At 39.8% G+C, this 17711-nt stretch overlaps 1 protein-coding gene across 7 annotated transcripts in view; it reads right to left on the bottom strand.

Annotated features, from left to right (window-relative positions):
* The window catches only part of LYN (LYN proto-oncogene, Src family tyrosine kinase), a 49657-nt gene that overhangs the window by 14644 nt on the left and 17302 nt on the right, over positions 1–17711 (bottom strand). For 4 of the 7 annotated variants that reach the window (XM_071419557.1, XM_071419562.1, XM_071419565.1 and 1 more), the window contains exons 2-10: positions 13619–13755; positions 12412–12460; positions 12214–12319; positions 11667–11765; positions 11458–11561; positions 9840–9989; positions 8422–8574; positions 2331–2513; positions 774–850 (exon numbers count right to left, since the gene is read on the bottom strand). In XM_071419557.1, coding sequence (XP_071275658.1) covers positions 774–850; positions 2331–2513; positions 8422–8574; positions 9840–9989; positions 11458–11561; positions 11667–11765; positions 12214–12319; positions 12412–12460; positions 13619–13750 — 1053 coding nt within the window. In that variant the 5' untranslated portion in view covers positions 13751–13755. The remainder of the gene's footprint in view (positions 1–773; positions 851–2330; positions 2514–8421; positions 8575–9839; positions 9990–11457; positions 11562–11666; positions 11766–12213; positions 12320–12411; positions 12461–13618; positions 13756–17711) is intronic. The other 3 variants (XM_071419578.1, XM_071419586.1, XM_071419595.1) reach the window with 1 other exon arrangement.

The raw sequence follows: 17711 nt of genomic DNA, 5'->3' as shown, positions 1-17711 counted from the left end.
AATGCATATTAAAAAAAAAACAACAAAAAAGGTTGGTTAACAATAACCTACCAGAAATGCCATCATTACCTACTACTAACATGAAGTACAACCTGTAAAAGCAGAATTATTACTCTGTTTTTGTTACATGCCTCCCTGGACACCCAATTCTGATAACTGTCTAAGAAAAAACCCCGGGCTCTGGGAGCTTTGATTGAGGCTTTGACACACAAATCACTCCAGAGTCTCTCTTCAGATTTCATTTAAGACAAAGATAACTTGTATATTTTGAAACAATCATCCTGGTTCATAAATCATACACTAGTACCTGAAACACCATTTCACAATAATTCACCTAAGAATTTGAAACCAAGAGGAATACACTGAGGTTAAGTGGAATTTGACCAGTTAACCTAACTTAAGAAGTAAAAAAATGACATATTTATTAACTCTGAAAGGATTTGCTAAGCAAAAACTCACAAACTTGCCCTTACACTTTCAATTTGTAGCTGCTTAAATTGAAAGCAGCCTTTTCACAAAGGAAGGCAGCTGAGTACTGCTGCCATGTGAACAGGTCACCAGCAGTATCTAAGAGTTAAGCCTAACCACATACTCCCTTTGAAAACTCTTCCATCTCCTTCCTCCTTTCAATTAACTGTATTCACTCAAAATTGACCTGTAAATTACATTTTTGTATGCAAAAATCCTTAGGATAAAATGGCCTAGTATGAATTTCAGACTCTCAGAGAAGTAACCTCAAAAAAATTATTTTGAGCACATTTTTTAAGTTTTACCTGAGCAGAGAAGTCTATTAGCTTTGGAAGCAACAGTTTACTTCCTTCATCACTCTTCAGAAAATCCAGCAAACTTCCTGTTAAAACAGAGAAAGATTAGATCAGTGCATCTTATAACAAAAATAAATGTCACATTGGTTCCCCAATTTTCTGGATAATAAAATTAATGCAGTAAAGTATTTTGATGTTTTTTCAAGCTGACAACAGCAAGACAGTCTCTTTGCATGATTTAATGACAGGAACCCAAATCAGCATGTCAGACATTCAAGTTTTGCTGTTTCCCTGGCTGTAGAAAACTCCCATGAGATCACACCTCAGTTCAATGGGGCTGAGTTTAATAAGCATCCTACTCTGGACCATCAGGAAAGCTGTCTAGGAGAATCACATACATCAATTCTTTCCAAGTCACACAGACTAAGTGCTTCAACATTCGTTCATTAAGTTACCAGCAAAATTGCTTGAAAACAGAACAGAACAAGAAAAACTACTATCCAAGATAAACTGAGAAGGAAACTTTGCATATTTTATGTAGGAATGCTCTATAGAGTCCTTTCCTAGTAGTGCAGCCACCCTTGCAGGACCATTCCTCACTCACCTTTATCAATTCAAGTCCCACATAAGGCAATTCCTAAGGTCTGTTTTAACTGCCTTGCTATGATACTAGAAACAAAAGTTAGGTAGGGAGTCCAAAGGAGCCAGAGCTATTCTGGGGGTTATCCTCCAATTCAGAAACAATAGAAAATGCTGCATTTAAGAAAACCGTAAAAATGGTTTATCTCACAAATGCAGTAATGAGTCATAAAATTAAAACTTCAGCCCATCTTAAGGATAGGTGCTCCTCCGTTTAATATTTGAACATTTAAAAATAACTCTATCATTCCTTTCTTTAAAAAGAAAGGGAACTAGTTTAGGAGAAGCAGAAGAGCTCACTAAACTATTGCTTGCAGATTGTCGTGGTTTAACCCCAGCCATCAACCAGAACCCATGCAGCCACTCACCCACTTCCCACCAGTGGGACCAGGGAGAGAATCAGAAGGGTAAAAGGTAGAGAACTCATGGGCTGAGATATAGACAGATTAATAGGAAGATGAAAAGCAAAAGCTGTGCACACTAGCAAAGCAAAACAAGGAATTAATTCAGTGCTTCCCATGGGCAGGCAGGTACTCAGCCATTTCCAGGAGAGCAGGACTCCATCCCATTTAATGGTTACTCAGGAAAACAAACACTGTCCCTCTTTCCTCCTTCTTCCACCACTTTCTATACTGAGCATGATGCCACATGGACTGGAATATCCCTTTGGTCAGCTGGGGTCACCTGTCCTGGCTGTGCCTCCTCCCACCCTCCCAAGCACCCCCAGCCCCCTCACCAGTGGGGCAGCACAAAAAGCAGGAAAGGCCTTGGCTCTGTGCAAGCCCTGCTCAGTGATAACAAAAACATCTCTGTATTATCAACTCTCTGTTCAGCACCAATCCAAAACACAGCCCCATACCAGCCACTGGGAAGAAAATTAACTCTAGCTCAGCCCAAATCAGCATGCAGATGCAATGTTTTTCTCACCTTTTGCCATGAACTCTGTTATAATATAAATAGGCTCTTCTTTGGTCACCACAGCATAAAGCCTAACGAGCTTATCATGCTGAAGTGTTTTCATGAGGTTGGCTTCCTCCAGGAAGGCTTGCACGGACATTGTTCCAGGCTTCAGAGTCTTCACAGCCACTTTGGTACTGTTATGATAATAACCTACAAGGAGGGAACATGATCAGTGCACTGAAGTCACTCTGCAGCCCACAGTGTCCTGACCAGCAGGAATTTGTAATGCAGGTGAGGCTGGATTCCAGGAATAGCTGAGAGCCTGAAAACAAGTGCCAGATGTAGCACAAATATTTATGCTAGAATTCCTTTTTATTTTGCAACTTATACAGCACTGCAGAGAAAAATGATCCATTCCCTATTTTTAGAAATCAGTTATCTGAAAAAAAATAAAGCAAGCAAATGATCTTACTTCATACCAAGTTTCCATTCACAAGTAGCCCCTGAAATACTTGGTCAAGGCACATTTCAATGAATGTCCACTTAAATTGCCTCAGAACAATAGAGTCCAAGGACTGCCTGGAAATTTCTGAAGTATCTTAAATCCCATGATTACACTTATTTCATGCATGCCAGTCTCATGCTTTTAATCCTTCCTGTAGCCCTTGGTGCTCAAAATGGAGCATGACAGGAAAGAGCAGCTGAGTGGTTCTCGTGACCACCAAGGACACGCTGCCAGGACTGCAATCCTGCAGTGCTCAGCACAAGATTTAAAATGTGATAACTTCTTATCACACAGCCCATGCCAGGAGTGGAGGAGACTGTGCCTGTGGCTCATTTCTCTGTTTAGCAAAGCTTCTAATGTAACATTCTAATTATATAAAGAGCAACTAGCAGTAAAGAGAAAAGCAGCAAATTATTTTCAGATTTAATGTTTGTCAAACAATAAATAAATAAATGTCCAAGTAGCATTAAAAATGTAGAGTAGCAAGCACTGATCCTAAAGTTTATCTTTACCCTAAAGTTTGTCTTGTAAAGTCATATAATTAGAAAAATGACGAAATAAAAGAGAGAGAAATAGGGATATAAATGCAACTTTTATCCCTGACCATACCCATTGCAACATGGTAGAAATATTTCTCAGAAGAGGTAAAACCTTCATGACTCAACAAAATAACTCATTTCCGTATTCAGCAACAATCCAGACCATTGCCATGATGGATACACTTCTAAACTGGAATCCACCATTTCCTTATGCTATTTATTGTCCAACCAAAGAAATCAGTGGCAGAACAAGGACCTAGCTTCCAGATCTTAAGTGCTTGCTCTGAGCACTGCATCTTTTTTGTAGAAGGATCATCACCTGAGAAAAGCCACTATGCCACAAAAACCACTAAGCCACTATGCCACAATAATCACCACCTGCATGATTATTAAATCTATTTTTCCAAACATGGTCAGGTGAAACCATACCAAAGACATTTCTCTAAGTTACCTAATAGTAAGAAATTACAGTTACAGGTCAAATCCACTGTCAAAGCTCAGGTATATAATTTATAACTATCAGAATAACAGAAAATAAATATATTTCTCTGTGTTTAAGAAGCAGAAAGACTATTTGTATCATTTCTACTATCCCATTCCATGCCCTAAAACAGAGCATGAGCTCCACTCTCAATTGGTTGAATTATCTACTGAACATACTAATTAATACAACTATTTCGGCGAAGAAATTATTATTACACATTTAACATTAACTATGTAACAGGATTTTACATTCACAAAAGATATCCATCAAACTCAGGTCTTTTGTTTCAAAAAAGATAGTTTGCTTTACTACACCATTTCTGTGATACTGAGGTTTTCTGCTGTAAAGAAGTCTACCTTGACTCTCTGTTGGTATTGTATAAAATAAATAGCTGGTGAGAGCACTAGAAATACCTGATCTTGGATTTCTCTCTTGTTCATTTACTTCATCATGTATTGGGAGTGATGGGACACCAAAACAAGATGGTCATGAGCTCTATGAGCACACTCTGGTATTTCTAACAACTGCAGAAGAAAATACACTTCCAAAGCACACATTACTTATATTCTAATTCAGAGCTTATTGAATAAGAGAATCTTTTACACCTGAGATGCAAGCAAGATGTGACTCATTAATAAACTACACTATAATCACTGCATTTGCCTTGTTAACTTTCCTCTTAGCCCTGCTTGAGAATTCCCTTCATGGATTATTAATACCACAGAGCATCATGATTCACATCATATCAGTTCTCACTAGGAACAAAAATGCATAAAACATAGACCCTGCTCTTGCAGTGCTGCTCTGCTTCATCACATCACTAAAGTAGCTGCTCAGATGCACTGAACTCCATGGTCTAAAAACCTGTCATACCATGGCAGGAAGGCAGTCTCTTTGCAGTTTTAGCCACTGTTAAGAATCAAATGTGAAGCAAGCACTAGCATGAAAGTCTGAGGATTGTGTGATTATGTCTCACACAATGAGCCATGTTCTTTTTTACATATTAGAATTGCATTCTCCAAAAAAAAATGAAGTGTTTTAGGTATCTATTGTGCAGTTGATTACTATTATTTAGACAGAGAGGTGTCTTGCATAGCCAGGCTGTCCCCAGATTCTTGCATGGGCTTAATCAGGCCAAGGTGTGATATGAACTTGGAATAGGCAAGTGAGGTTGAGCCTACATTTCTGAACAGGACTGAAGATGCAGAGCTTTGTGAACAAGCCTCTAATATGCAGCTTTCTCCTTCCTCTGCTTTTCCAGTAATTCCCTGCAGGGTATACTGGAACAACTTGGAGCTATGGAGATAAGACACTGCTAGAAGGCAGATAATGGCTGGAGCAGTTACTGTTGGAGGAGGTACTGGGAAAGAGCCTGAGGAACAGCAGCTTCTCTGCATCCAACTGCACATCAGCACTTCACTCCTTCACCTCCTACAGCCATCATTCAGCTGCAGAGCACAATAATGCAGAATAATGCAGCAGCAGCTCCATCTCTCACTCATCTCCACACAGCCCATTAATTGTGAAGGCAGAAAGCCCAGGCTGCACTGATGACCAAAATGCACACATAAACACTAACTGGGTAGCCTAAACCCAGAAAATCTCTATAAAATGCATAAAATTGCACTTGTATTGATAGAAAAAAATAAAGGCAAACTGTTAGCAACTTTTCTCTGTGTAACAGCAACTCTTTCAGAGCTGGAGGAGATTCACCAGCCCATTCCACAAAACAGATTTTCTGCACAGGTCATACAGGAACACAGCCAAGTGCTGGGGGCACATGGAGGCCTGCTTTTTGTTCCCAGGATTTTCTTACTCTTTCCATAATATAAATTAATTTCCTCCAAACTGTTCAAGAGGAAGATGTCCACATGGATGTTCAGAGAGTAGTTATAGAGATACTAAAAAGAAAAGACCATAAAAGCTATAATTGCATATCTTCACATTGCAGTATCAGCATTATCTCTATATTCTTATACCTCTCAGAAACACAGAAAGGACCTGTGAAAAACATCTGTATCCAACACCTCCAGGGACACCTAGAGCTGGCTGTCCAGGAATTGTCCAGCTGGCTTTTGATTCTCTCCAAGAATGGAGACTCCACAACCTCTCTGGGCAGCCTGTGCCATGCTTGGCCACTCACACAGTGAGTGTTTGGAAGGAACCTCTGTGTTTCAGTGTGTGCCTGTTGCCCCTGGCCCTGTCACTGGGCACCACTGAGAAGAGCCTGGCTCCATCCACCTTGCATACCTCCTGCAGCTATTAGCATACACTGATAAGATCCTCCTAAGCCTTCCCTCAAAAGAGAGGTGCTCCAGTCCCCTCATCATCTCTGTGGCTCTTTGTGGGATACTGTCCAGTAGCTCTACAACTTTCTTTACTCAAAAGCACAATTCCTCTGAGTGGGACACTGTTCCCTCTGAAAGCACAATTTTAAGTATCCTTTATCAAGAAGAAATGTATTTAGTAATGGAACCATGGAACAACATTTCTAATTCACATGATCACTGAAAACCAATTTTGTTCTCTGTGAGGAGGCAGTTTAAGAACCAGCTCTCAAATCAGGAGAGCACAGCAACCAGATTATTGCTCAGTACTCCTACATAACTCCCTGGGTGATCATTACAATACACAGGGTTTGCTGACACCCTGCACCACACAGCTGACCTAATATGCTTTTCCATCTTGAACTTCCTTGGTTCTAAGATGAACCATGCTCCTGATTTGAGAGGATCTGTGCCATGCAAATCATCTTCTTTCGCTTCAGAAAGAAAGCAAAGAAGAGGAAATGCACCGATTGCTTTCACAGTACATTAGTTTTTCTCACAGTGCAGCAATTCAGACATAGGGCTCAGGCCCAGTTTAGATGTTAAAATAATGACAAAAACAAGAGGAAGCATCTTGAAGCAGAAACACCCTTTTAAAGTTCTATTATTTTCTGTGTCTATGTGCAGAAGTAGTCACTTCCCAAAATGATCTGCATTTTCAAGCAGGTGATTAGCTCCTACCACAAAGTCTTCCACAGTGTTTCAGTGTAAGTTAAACATTTGTTGCCCTGGTTTATTAGGCAGAAATAACTGCACAATGGTTGACACTTGTCCTGACTAGTATCTAAATTGTCATTCATGTATATCATAGCTAGAGGGTTTCTTAAGCCTCCTCTTGTGAAGGCAGATAAAAGGCTGAATTTGGATATATTACATTAGAGATGCGTTGCTTGCACTTTTTACATGATTTATACCAAAAGATTGCACCTAAGACTCAGTTAGAGCTTTCTGACTGACACTGTAGTTGAGTGTGTTTAATTTGCCACTCAAACTGCACCAGTCTGTGCTTTGCTATTCTAAATGAGAGCATCTCTTCAAAGCAATGACATTCCTGTCAGACTGACACACTCCCATGGATTATCAGATACCACTTCATAGCTTTGTGTCTTCTAGCCAGCTTTGGGACACACTTTTAAGTTGCTCAGAAATGCTCTGCCCATAGAACCTTAGGTCTTAAAATTAATAATGATCATCATCACCATAATCTGATCTTTTATTCTAACTATAACAAATTTATTCCTACTTAAACATAACATCCCAAAAAACAGATTTGGGGAAAGGCTAAGAGAATACTTGGCCTGAAAAAGCATCTTAATGAAGACTTTGGGAGGAAGATATAGTTTACCTCAATTAAGATGCTAACTGGCAAAAAGTGTGTAAGCAATGAATAGTACACAGAACATGCAATGAAGAAGCCAAAAGAATAATCTGATGTCAGAAAAGGCAGCATTTCAAAAGCAAGATGATTAAACCATTTCCACAGAATGTGACACTGGGCATAGCCTCTTGCCAGTAGGAAGTCACTAAGGCTGAGGAAATATGCTTGTAAGCCAACAAAGCAGGTTATTCAGGTTGCAATAATTAATGCTATCATTTTCTGCTGGGCATATATTAATGTTTACAACTTGTAAGTCTTATGACAGTTTTATTACTGCCTGATGAGTCAAGGTATGGGCTGTTCAATCTCTAGTCTTCTTACTACATGAATCACCCACTTTCTGAGCAGCACCCTGGCAGTCAACACTCTTGGGTTAAGTCTGTTCCCTTTCTTCACCCAGCATGGCAGTACCATGCACTACATTGCAGGAGGCATCTTCTTCACAAATGGACTATGATATCTCTATCCACAGTTCACTAAAAGACACTGTTTCTTTCTATTTCATATTCTTTAACACTTTCTGATTTGAAACAAAGTTCTGAGAGGCTCATTGGTTTTGAGATTCAGGAGCTGCATCTTACTATAATCTTGTATTTCTGCCTCAAAACATAACAAAAGACTCTATTGTCCTTGACTTTCTAAATTACAGTGCTTACTCACTATTCTTTTCCTTTAAGAAACACTGAAAGGATTTGTTCCACTTCCTTGTCAGGTATCTACCCCCTTTCACAAGCCCTCTCTCCTCACAAGAAGGTATATTCTGGGCCTGATTTTGCTGTTTTACAAGCATACAGGATCAGGTTCATGTCCACTATGTTTTTTTGAATGACTCTGAAACAACACTTCCTTCAGAGTTAAATACTCATTTCAAAAGAATAAACTTACCCATCCAGACTTCTCCAAACTGACCAGCTCCAAGTTTCTTCACCAATTTAATCGATTCCCGTGGAATTTCCCATGCATCTTTATCCCATGGTTTTTGAGGTTTGGGACTAATACAAGCTTTTTCCAACTTTCTGCATAAGCCATCTGATTGCCCTGGTTTTCAAAGGAAAAACAAAAAACAAAATACATTACACTCCTGTGCTGCATGACTTGAGACAAACATTGCTGAATTGCACCAGCCAGCCCACAATAATGTTCAAAATAACAAGCTGCTATGACGAAAATGTAGCCTTTCTGGTGCTTTCACAGAAGTTTAAGTGCCTCTGATCTGAAATTTCACATTCAGAGACAAATTTAATAAAAAAGTATCACATGCATCTGGCTACTGTCAGATTATTAAGGGGTTTTAGTACAATTTGCACCAAGTAAGTACAATATCAGATCTCATTCCTGACACTATGTTGATTAAGATGTACAATGGAGTCAGGCTTGGAATCTGTATTCTCATTTTGTCATTAAATTTTCTTGCACCATAGTTTCAGACAGATGTGCATGCAAGCATAAGTAGGTCAACATTATTTTTTCTCCAGACACTGACCAGCTATAACTTTTATATGAATGTTGAATAATTCTCAGGTTTTCCAGCTGTGCTGAACAGCTAGCACACATATCTAACTATTCAGAAAAATTTCATGGCCAAGTCCTCAGAATGGCTTTGAAAAATTACTATGTGATTTTATGTCCTACATTTTATTGTCCTGTCTTTATTTCCAGGTACAAGATTAAAAAAACCCTGAATTTTGGAGCTATTCAGCAGGAGGTTATGCAGAATGAGAAGCCAGTTTTGCAGCTAAAACATAGATAGACTTGTCCCTTCCTCTACCCACCTTTTCTTTTTTAAAATAAATATATACATTCTATGTGGGTGCAATTTTATTTCTTTGAAGTATATGGAATATTTCTTCCCTTAAAAATTGATAATTAAAAAACCACATTTACAGGAAAAATAAAACCAATTTCACACTCAACACTAGGTACAAGACAACATTCACAAGTCTATATGTATTTCTGCTAATTATGAGTAAAAATTTACTCTCAAAGAAAATATTATTTACAATGTAGGCAATTCTTATTATAGCTTCACATCACCCTAAGTTTGATGAATTGTGTTATAAAGCTAGTTTTCATTTCACAATGGTATGCCACAGAACAACCAGTACTAGATCTGGTTATGGTAACAACAATACTTCAGTTCCAATCATGTTTACTTTATCTTTGATAACATGCATGCTCAAGTTATTTAGGAAAAAAAAAAGAAAAAAGAAAAGCTTTGAAATAAAAGAAGAAACAATTTATTTTCCTTCACAGGAAATAATGGCTGCATTCTAATAAGTACTTCACTAAATGATTTAACTTACTTTGGTAATGTTTGATCATATCATTGATGTTAGGAAAAGTTATTCTTGGAGAGATGTAAAACCCTCCATTGTCTAGACTCCTGATTTTGTAGTGCTTAATAACGTCACCATGCTCTGGATCATAGTCCCGTATGGAGAGAGAATAGCTGCCTGTGGATAAAGAAGGAACCCTCATTAACACATAGCAAAAATCTACAGAGTCCACACATGCACAGTTGAGCCTATGAAAATCACCGATTTGTCTGCTTTTCTTTTTGCTCCCTTATTTCCTCAAAAAGCATTTTGCAATCCACAGGAGGAAGTTAGCAAAAACCAGCCCTGAACTGGTCACCAAAATGCTTACGGTCACACTTTCTTTTTCAATCTTATTCGACAAACTCACTGGTTCCATATTCCAGGCAGCTCCACAGTTAATGCCCAGAATTGCAGAAAGTCCCCCAGCTTGAGTAGAAGTAGCTGGGAGAGCAGGACTGTGGCTGTCACCCTGCTCAGGCAAAAGCTGAAATCTGGAGATCAGCATTTTGAAAAAGGAACATGCTGGTTGTCATGGGCCAGCTAGCAAAAGGATAGTTTGGAGATGGCTTCAGGCAGAGAGGAAGGAGAGCAGATCTGCTGATCTGTCGATCCCTAGGCAGCCCTAGGGAGCCTAACATCATCTGGGATTTAAATTGGGGCAGGAGAGCATCTACCTTTAACTACAGCACTCTGTTTCTTCTCCTTGTACAATTCTCACACATTTTCAAAGGATAAAAAAGGATCTCTCCCCCTTATCTCTCCTCACACACATATCCAGTGATTCTGGGGGGTACTTTCCCATACTCTCAGTACCCTATGTAGAATTTAGGAAACTTCCTTTGAGAACTTCATTTAGGGGTCTTCAGCTGAGAGCACAATGATACGGGCCCATTACAGATGATACCTAGTCAAGAATCTGCAGTATTAGAGCCAAAAAAGGTACCCTGTGGAGAGGCATGACCTGCTGAAAGGCCTCAAGTGTCTTCTTCTGGATGGATAATTCAGCATCCAGCTGGAATATCCATCCAGACTTAAAGCCAGAGTCCACAGGCCAGGGCTTCTCAAAGCTGAAGAGCCTGGAGACTTTACTAAGCTTTTCAGCATAAAGCACTCTGTTTACAGCACAAAATTTTACCAAAAAGTTTTCTGAAAAGAATCCCACTACACTGTCGAAGTGAAAACCCTCATTATGCACTAACTACAACTTTAAACTTATAGCAATGGATACAGACCCAATAATGGAAGACTATAGAATGCAGCAGCTACTATTACAGCAGCATGCCTTTCAATAAAGGAGTCACAAACATTAAGAAAAGATGCCACTTCATTCATTTCTGCTTCTTGTCAGTGTACTCACACACATAATGCTTCCCCCCCCCCCCCCCCCCCCCCCCGCCCTTATCTCATCTTTTGGTATTAGCCTGCAACTCTCTTCTCTCTTTTTCTGGTAATTTTCTCATTCTTCTCACTCCTACAGATCTGCAGAAAATTCATACAATAGGATGCACTGAAATTACTCCACACCTGATGCCAATTTTTGTGTAGACTGACTGCATGTTTTTTATCTCTATATCAATTCCAAAGTACCACCCCAAAAACTCACCTTTCAATGTTTCACTTTCTCTGATAAGGAAAGCTCCAGGACCATTTCCAGGAGCCAGGAGTTGTCTTTCAGCATCTTTTCGGGTTATGTCTTTGAAGAACCATCTGAAAAGTATTTCAGAGAGTTAAAACCACCTCTTTCCTCACCCAAGAACGATACACCACCAAGGTGAAGAAGTTTGCCAGAATTTGGAGACTGGGAGAACTTACTCTTCTGTTTCCAGGGTGTTTACTTTTGCTACATAGTTGCTGGGAATGAAACCTTCTTTTCTTGTCGTGAGAGATTTTGCTCTCCACCATTCTCCGGATCTGAAAAACAAAAACAGTAGTACTCACAGGAAAGGAAAATGATGCATTGTTATTTAGGTTCTAGTCTGCTGAGAGCTTTGCCCAGGCTGGAGAGAGAAGCACAACCTTTCCTCTGAGGTCAAGTGCCCTGAGAAGCCACTGGCTCTGCTGGATCAATGTTTGGTCACTGCTACTGAGGCAGCTGCCAACCAGAGAACTATAGACTCAAAAATGGTTTGGGTTAGAAGGGACCTAAAAGATCATCCCTGTCATGGGCAGGAACACCTTCCACTGCAGCAAGTTGGTCAAATAACTTGGAATAACTCCATAAAGCATTTGTACTATCACATGTAAGAGAGCTCACTTACTGTTCATACACCCATGGTACAAGTAGGATATTAAAGCACTGTAGAGGGAATTAGATGAGCCCAAAGAAAATCTGCAATACAACCAATATTGCCATACTTACTCTTCAATAACTTTCAGTTTTTCTCCTTTTTTGAAGGACAAGTCCTCTTCATGAATGCCATCATAGGGATACAAAGCTACCACAATGACTCCCTGCTCCTCTGCATCTACAAAAGTAGAAAGACAAAGGCATGTTCACATCACTTTGCAGGCTGACATGGGCACAGCACAGAGCTGTGAGGTTTCTACAGAAACATACCTGTACTGATAAACCTCTGTCCTGGTAAGAGCTGTGCTTCTGGATTTGCCTACAATAAAATATGTCTTTAATTAAGCAGTTTTAGATCTTTGTGATGATCTTAAATTACAATTACATATTATACAGTTGCTTTGCTATCATCTCATGTCTTAAAAGGAAATGCTCAGATTTTTTTCCCACCATTCTTCAAAATATGTCTTATATATAAAAACATACATTATTTATATGACAATATAAAAATATAGTAAGTCCCCTAGATTTTAAATTGAGCAGCTCAGACCTTGTGAAGGTGTGGCACAAGCTGTGGGGAAGAAATTCACAGCTCTGGGACTTCTGCTGAAGGGCACTTAAGCAGGACAGTTACTACCATGTAGCTGTCATGCTAAAGAACTACAAGCATGGTTATGCCACCAAGACTGTGCAAGGGAAAAAAAGAGTAATTAAAAAAAAAAAAAAGGAGTTTGTGATGTGTGTTCATCGACTGAGAGCACACTGAGTTCACTGTGTCAGCTGGGGAGAGAGGAGAGCAGGGAGCCATTCACACCTGCAGGGAGCAGGTCCCTGAACAGGGGCAGTCAGGACACAGTTCCCTCAGCACAGTAGAGAAGGTGGGGGGAAAAAAGGTACCAGTCAGGCTGAAAATTAGCAAACCACTTGGTACCCAGCAGAATTCCCCATCCCAGCACTCCTCCTTCCAATGCCAGGCAGCACACATGGAACACGTTAGCCTGCTCCTCCTGCAGCACAGAGCTGCTCCCTGCACCACTGCACCCTCCCAGCAAGGCTGAGTAGTGGCCCTCAGTGAGTGAAGCTGACTAGAGCTGGTATAAAATCACCCATGATTACTTCAGCCTTTAAATGGAATAACCAACACCTGGATCCCACAGCTATAAAAACCCAACACCAATGCTTTAAAAAATGGATCTAAACTACTTCAGGTTTTCTAATGTCATCCTAGCATTCTTCTACAGACATGGTTATATCTACTCAAGCATTGCTAAGTTACTTTTTTATGCAGAAAACTATGACAAACATAAAGTAGCAAACCACCATGTTTTAATTTTTATTCCTCTAGGTACTTATTCATTGAGGGTGAACTGCACACAAATTGAGTTTTTCCATGCATATGCCTTGGATTGAAATTTAAGTTACGCCAGTCATGCTTTGTTCTTGCTACAGGAATTCTCTCCTGGGACTATCTACTTACTGGCCTTTGCTGTTTATTGGACGTTGGATCCCTCACATAAATAGTTCGTTCAGTTTTACGTACTGGTTGGTTCTTCAAATCTAGCCCATCTCCATGCAGATTGTCTTTCCTTTTTGATTTTATACACCCCATATTTCCTGTTGAAATAAAAAAGGTGTTAAACAAAATCATTGTGCCATAAAGCAAGCCCTTTCCCGTGAAATCATCTGAGCTACACAGTAAAAATGTTCTTCCTTCTCATATAAAGTAGTTCATGGGAAAAAAAAATCAACTGAAGGTTAGGCCCACACACTGATAACTCTTTTCTGTTGCAAAGGAAAAAAATTACCTCATCTCAGTCCACAGAAGAAGTAAACAGTTATTTGCCATTTCTTCAGAATTTTTATATTTTTTCCCTAATCTACTTTTCCCTGCCCAAACCCCTTGTATCTTTCTGATACTTCTCTGAGCTTTGGAATAGACAAAACAAAAATGCAATTATTGCAGGGATAACTTTTATCTGTATATTTTAAAGAAAATACTCTTTTGGAAGATATATGAAAAAAATTCCTGTCCAAATTCTGAGAACTGCAGCTGGAAGTAGCAACGCCTGTATATCCCCACTTCATTTTGCAGATGCCAGTCTAGCAGGGAGCTGTGTTTGATTCAAATCCCTCTCACATGAGGCTGATGACTTGTGCAGTCCCAGCTCCATGGCAGACACACTGCTACTGTGTCCTTCAGCAGTACATCTCCTTGCTCACACAGGCACGTTACAGCAGCCTAAAATAGCTGATGTGTGTGCCACACCATGGCAAATCACCACACCAGGATTTCTTCTTCAGTATCATTTAGAAGGCTAATTCTTCTCTCAGGATGTGCATCCATGCTAAATCAGATGAGATACAGCTGTCAGCATCTGCATGACTGGAACCTGACTGCTAATCCCATGATACAATCACATAGTACTCCAGCAAATATATATATATATATATAACATTATCTCTACAATCCTCCCTCCGAGGAGAGTAATTATACTTACTCTTCAAAGAATCCACTATGAATGCTTTTCAACCCTCTCCTTCCCTCCTCTCTCCCTCCTTTCAGGTCAGTGCTCTAATGCTAGGTTCACAGTCACATTTTCCCTTGCAGGCACACAGTCTCACTCCCCCCTGCCCTAATTAATGTTTAAAGCCAGTTCTTTGAAGAACAATGTAAAACCTAAAATAAGAGCTCGGTGCAAATATAGGCTCAAGTAAACAAACACAGCTGGAGAAGCTAAAGCAGATTCTAAGACTTTCATCCCACTTTTACCTTTATTTCTAGGATAGAAAAGGCTCATGGTAGTGAATAGGTTCATGGTAGTGAATAGGTTCATGGCAGTGAACAAGTAAAGTAGTAGCAGAGGTGTCCATTGGCAGACACAACTGTACCAATGGGATGGAGCCTTGCAGCCACAAAAATTAACCAGACTGGACTGGGTCCATGTTAAGACTCACTTTTGTAACAACACCTATGACAATCACAATCCTAACTGATTACAAAAATAAACCAAGGCAACAAGCAGTCTCACATGGCAAGTCTCAACTTCCAACATCACCTTCATTTAATGTCCCACCCTGCCATTGAGGAAGCACTACATAATCACACAATGCACTGTCCTATCCACAGTTAGAGTGTTTTCTTCTAAATATGACAGAAGGATACTTCCTCTCCTACCATTTCTGAAAATTATCTGTCACCTATTGCCAACACGTCTTGGATGTCTATAAGATTCAGCAGTGATCTGTGATCCTGGTTTAAAGCAGCATTAAAACCCATTGCTCCCCCCCTTCTTGTCTTCTCTGGAACTAAAAATAAAAGGAATCCTACAAAAAATCAGTAGGCACTGACCAGGGAGAGAATTAAAGTTTCCTCTTCTTGACTGTCAACATTTCAGTGTTCCCACACTTATTTGAAAGTACTGGAGCACATCTTCATGCAGGAGCTTCCCTTAGAATCAAACATCTTTAATGCTTAATTTTAATGCTTTCATTTTTGTGATGCTCAGCTACATGTGGGTTGCATACTAGTTGTTTTGCAATACTGAGAAGGATTTTAAAATTTATTTTATTTATTTTTAACTGTGGGTATATAGATGACTCTTGTTCTGTCATTCATGGTTCATAGGAAATTTCTGTACACCCACAGGCAGACTGGTGTTTGCAAACTCACCCTAGACATCAGGAAAGCCAGTGTTTAATTACCTGCTGTATCTGCAAGATCAGGTATTTATCCACTTAAGTGCTAACCTTTCTGCTCTTGAATAGTTCTGCTTGTACAGAACAAACAGCTGAAGTGGAGGGCATGAAGTAATTTGATCTAAGTTGTCAGCCAAAAATCCCTTTCCCTATTCCTGTAAGAAAGCTGAGCACATCTTTAGAGATTGCAGCATGCCCAGTGTCAGTGTAAACTCAGAGAAAAGCATTTTTACTCAGATTTTTTTTCTGCAGCTGAAAGCACATGAACAGCTGTCAGTTCTCTGCTGTGAGGCTGTGTTAAGCTCAAGGTTGGCATTTGTTCATGACAGTAAGAACTGATCAGCAATAACTATGTAGGAGGAGCTTTGAAATCACACAGAAGTTTACTTGATGCCATGTGAAATCACACAAATCAGTTTGTGAGATGACCCTTGTGATGGCTTCAGACAAAGAGAAGATCCTGAGCCTCATCATCAAGCATTGTTTTTTCTGGGATCTTTTCCTCATGGAGGTGAAAGTCCACAGTCCCCACAGGACTCAGCTGGTTCTACGTGAGCAAAAAGTCCCAACTGTGGGTGCTGAAGCCCACAGCTGGTTCAAGGGGATTATTGCCCCTTTCACTCCAGTATAGCCCCAAGGATTGAACATCTAGGAGGAGCCAGCTGACAAGGGTTTACCTAAAGCTGAACCCCACACCGCATTCTCCCAAAGCAGCCCCGTTCTTGCACTTCAGTTCTGCTCCGGAACACAGGTTACAGCTGAGCATGTGGGCAACTGCTTCAGGAGTGGCATCCTGACCTAACTAAAACAACAGTGCAGGGAGGAGAGTATAAATAAATAAAACATTTTACTTGCTGTAAATGTTTGTTTGCCTGGTGCTCTGTAGCTGTGTTACAAGGAAGTGTTTTGTGCAGATAAAAAGAGAAAGAGAATACAGTAAGCAAAGAGCAATACAGAGAGCCCAGCATCATTACAAACCAAACTCCATTATTCTTTATCAGAGATAAACATAATTTATGCATCACAGAAAATGCTGCCAGTCCCTACTCAGAAGTTTCCCATTCCAACAGCTCTGCAATACAGGAGACTACTTCCTATTCATGCTTTGCATTTATTGTCCTGTCCACACCTCTAGACATGAAAGATTAACACTGAATTAAAAGAAATTCTATTTTACATAGCTGCTAATCTTTATAAATAGATATCTAAAAAAGTAACAGCTTCTCTTTTAACAAAGAGCATACTGTAGTTTATGGCTAGAAAGTAAACACAAGTACTTAGGTTAACAGCTGCAAGAGGTGACAAGAATCTAGGTTCAGACACCCTTAAAAAAGCCACAGGACCATCCATAACAGCTATCACACAGAGCCTCTGCAGCAGGTTTTGCCAAGACACTGATTTTGATGTCTACATTTGCCTTGAATTTTTTCCCTGAATCCCCTATCTCATCTTGCTACTACTACAGCATTTGGGTCTTCATTCCAAAATGGTTTGGGAGGAGTGGAAGTCAGAAACTAATGCAGAAACTAATTCTTCCAGGGGTAATAGCTGCTGTCTGTCCCCAAAATAGAATTCCTTTATCTGCCCTTTTCTACACTTCCAGCAAAGTAATGTGCCTAAAGACACAATACTTCCTGCTGCAGGCAGCCAAGTTTCATGTGACCATCACCATCCACCATCAGCAGCATTTGGGGTTTCATTTCATCCCAGTGCTTACCCTTTGTACCATCTACAAAGGTGATCTCATTTTTCATTTTGTGTTCATAACCATTCTCTTCCTTGTGATTTTGTTACATACAACGTATATGGTGCATATTAGAAGTTATTTCCTAAAAAACCCACTTGACATGTCTGGTCTTTTCTAGATCAAAGTC

This window comes from Agelaius tricolor, unplaced genomic scaffold (assembly GCF_023055355.1).
Source record: "Agelaius tricolor isolate 1412-34295 unplaced genomic scaffold, bAgeTri1.0.p SCAF_2, whole genome shotgun sequence".
In the NCBI taxonomy this organism is placed as follows: domain Eukaryota; kingdom Metazoa; phylum Chordata; class Aves; order Passeriformes; family Icteridae; genus Agelaius; species Agelaius tricolor.
The sequence above is the reverse complement of the archived record's forward strand: the minus strand, read 5'-3'. Positions and strand labels throughout refer to the sequence as shown.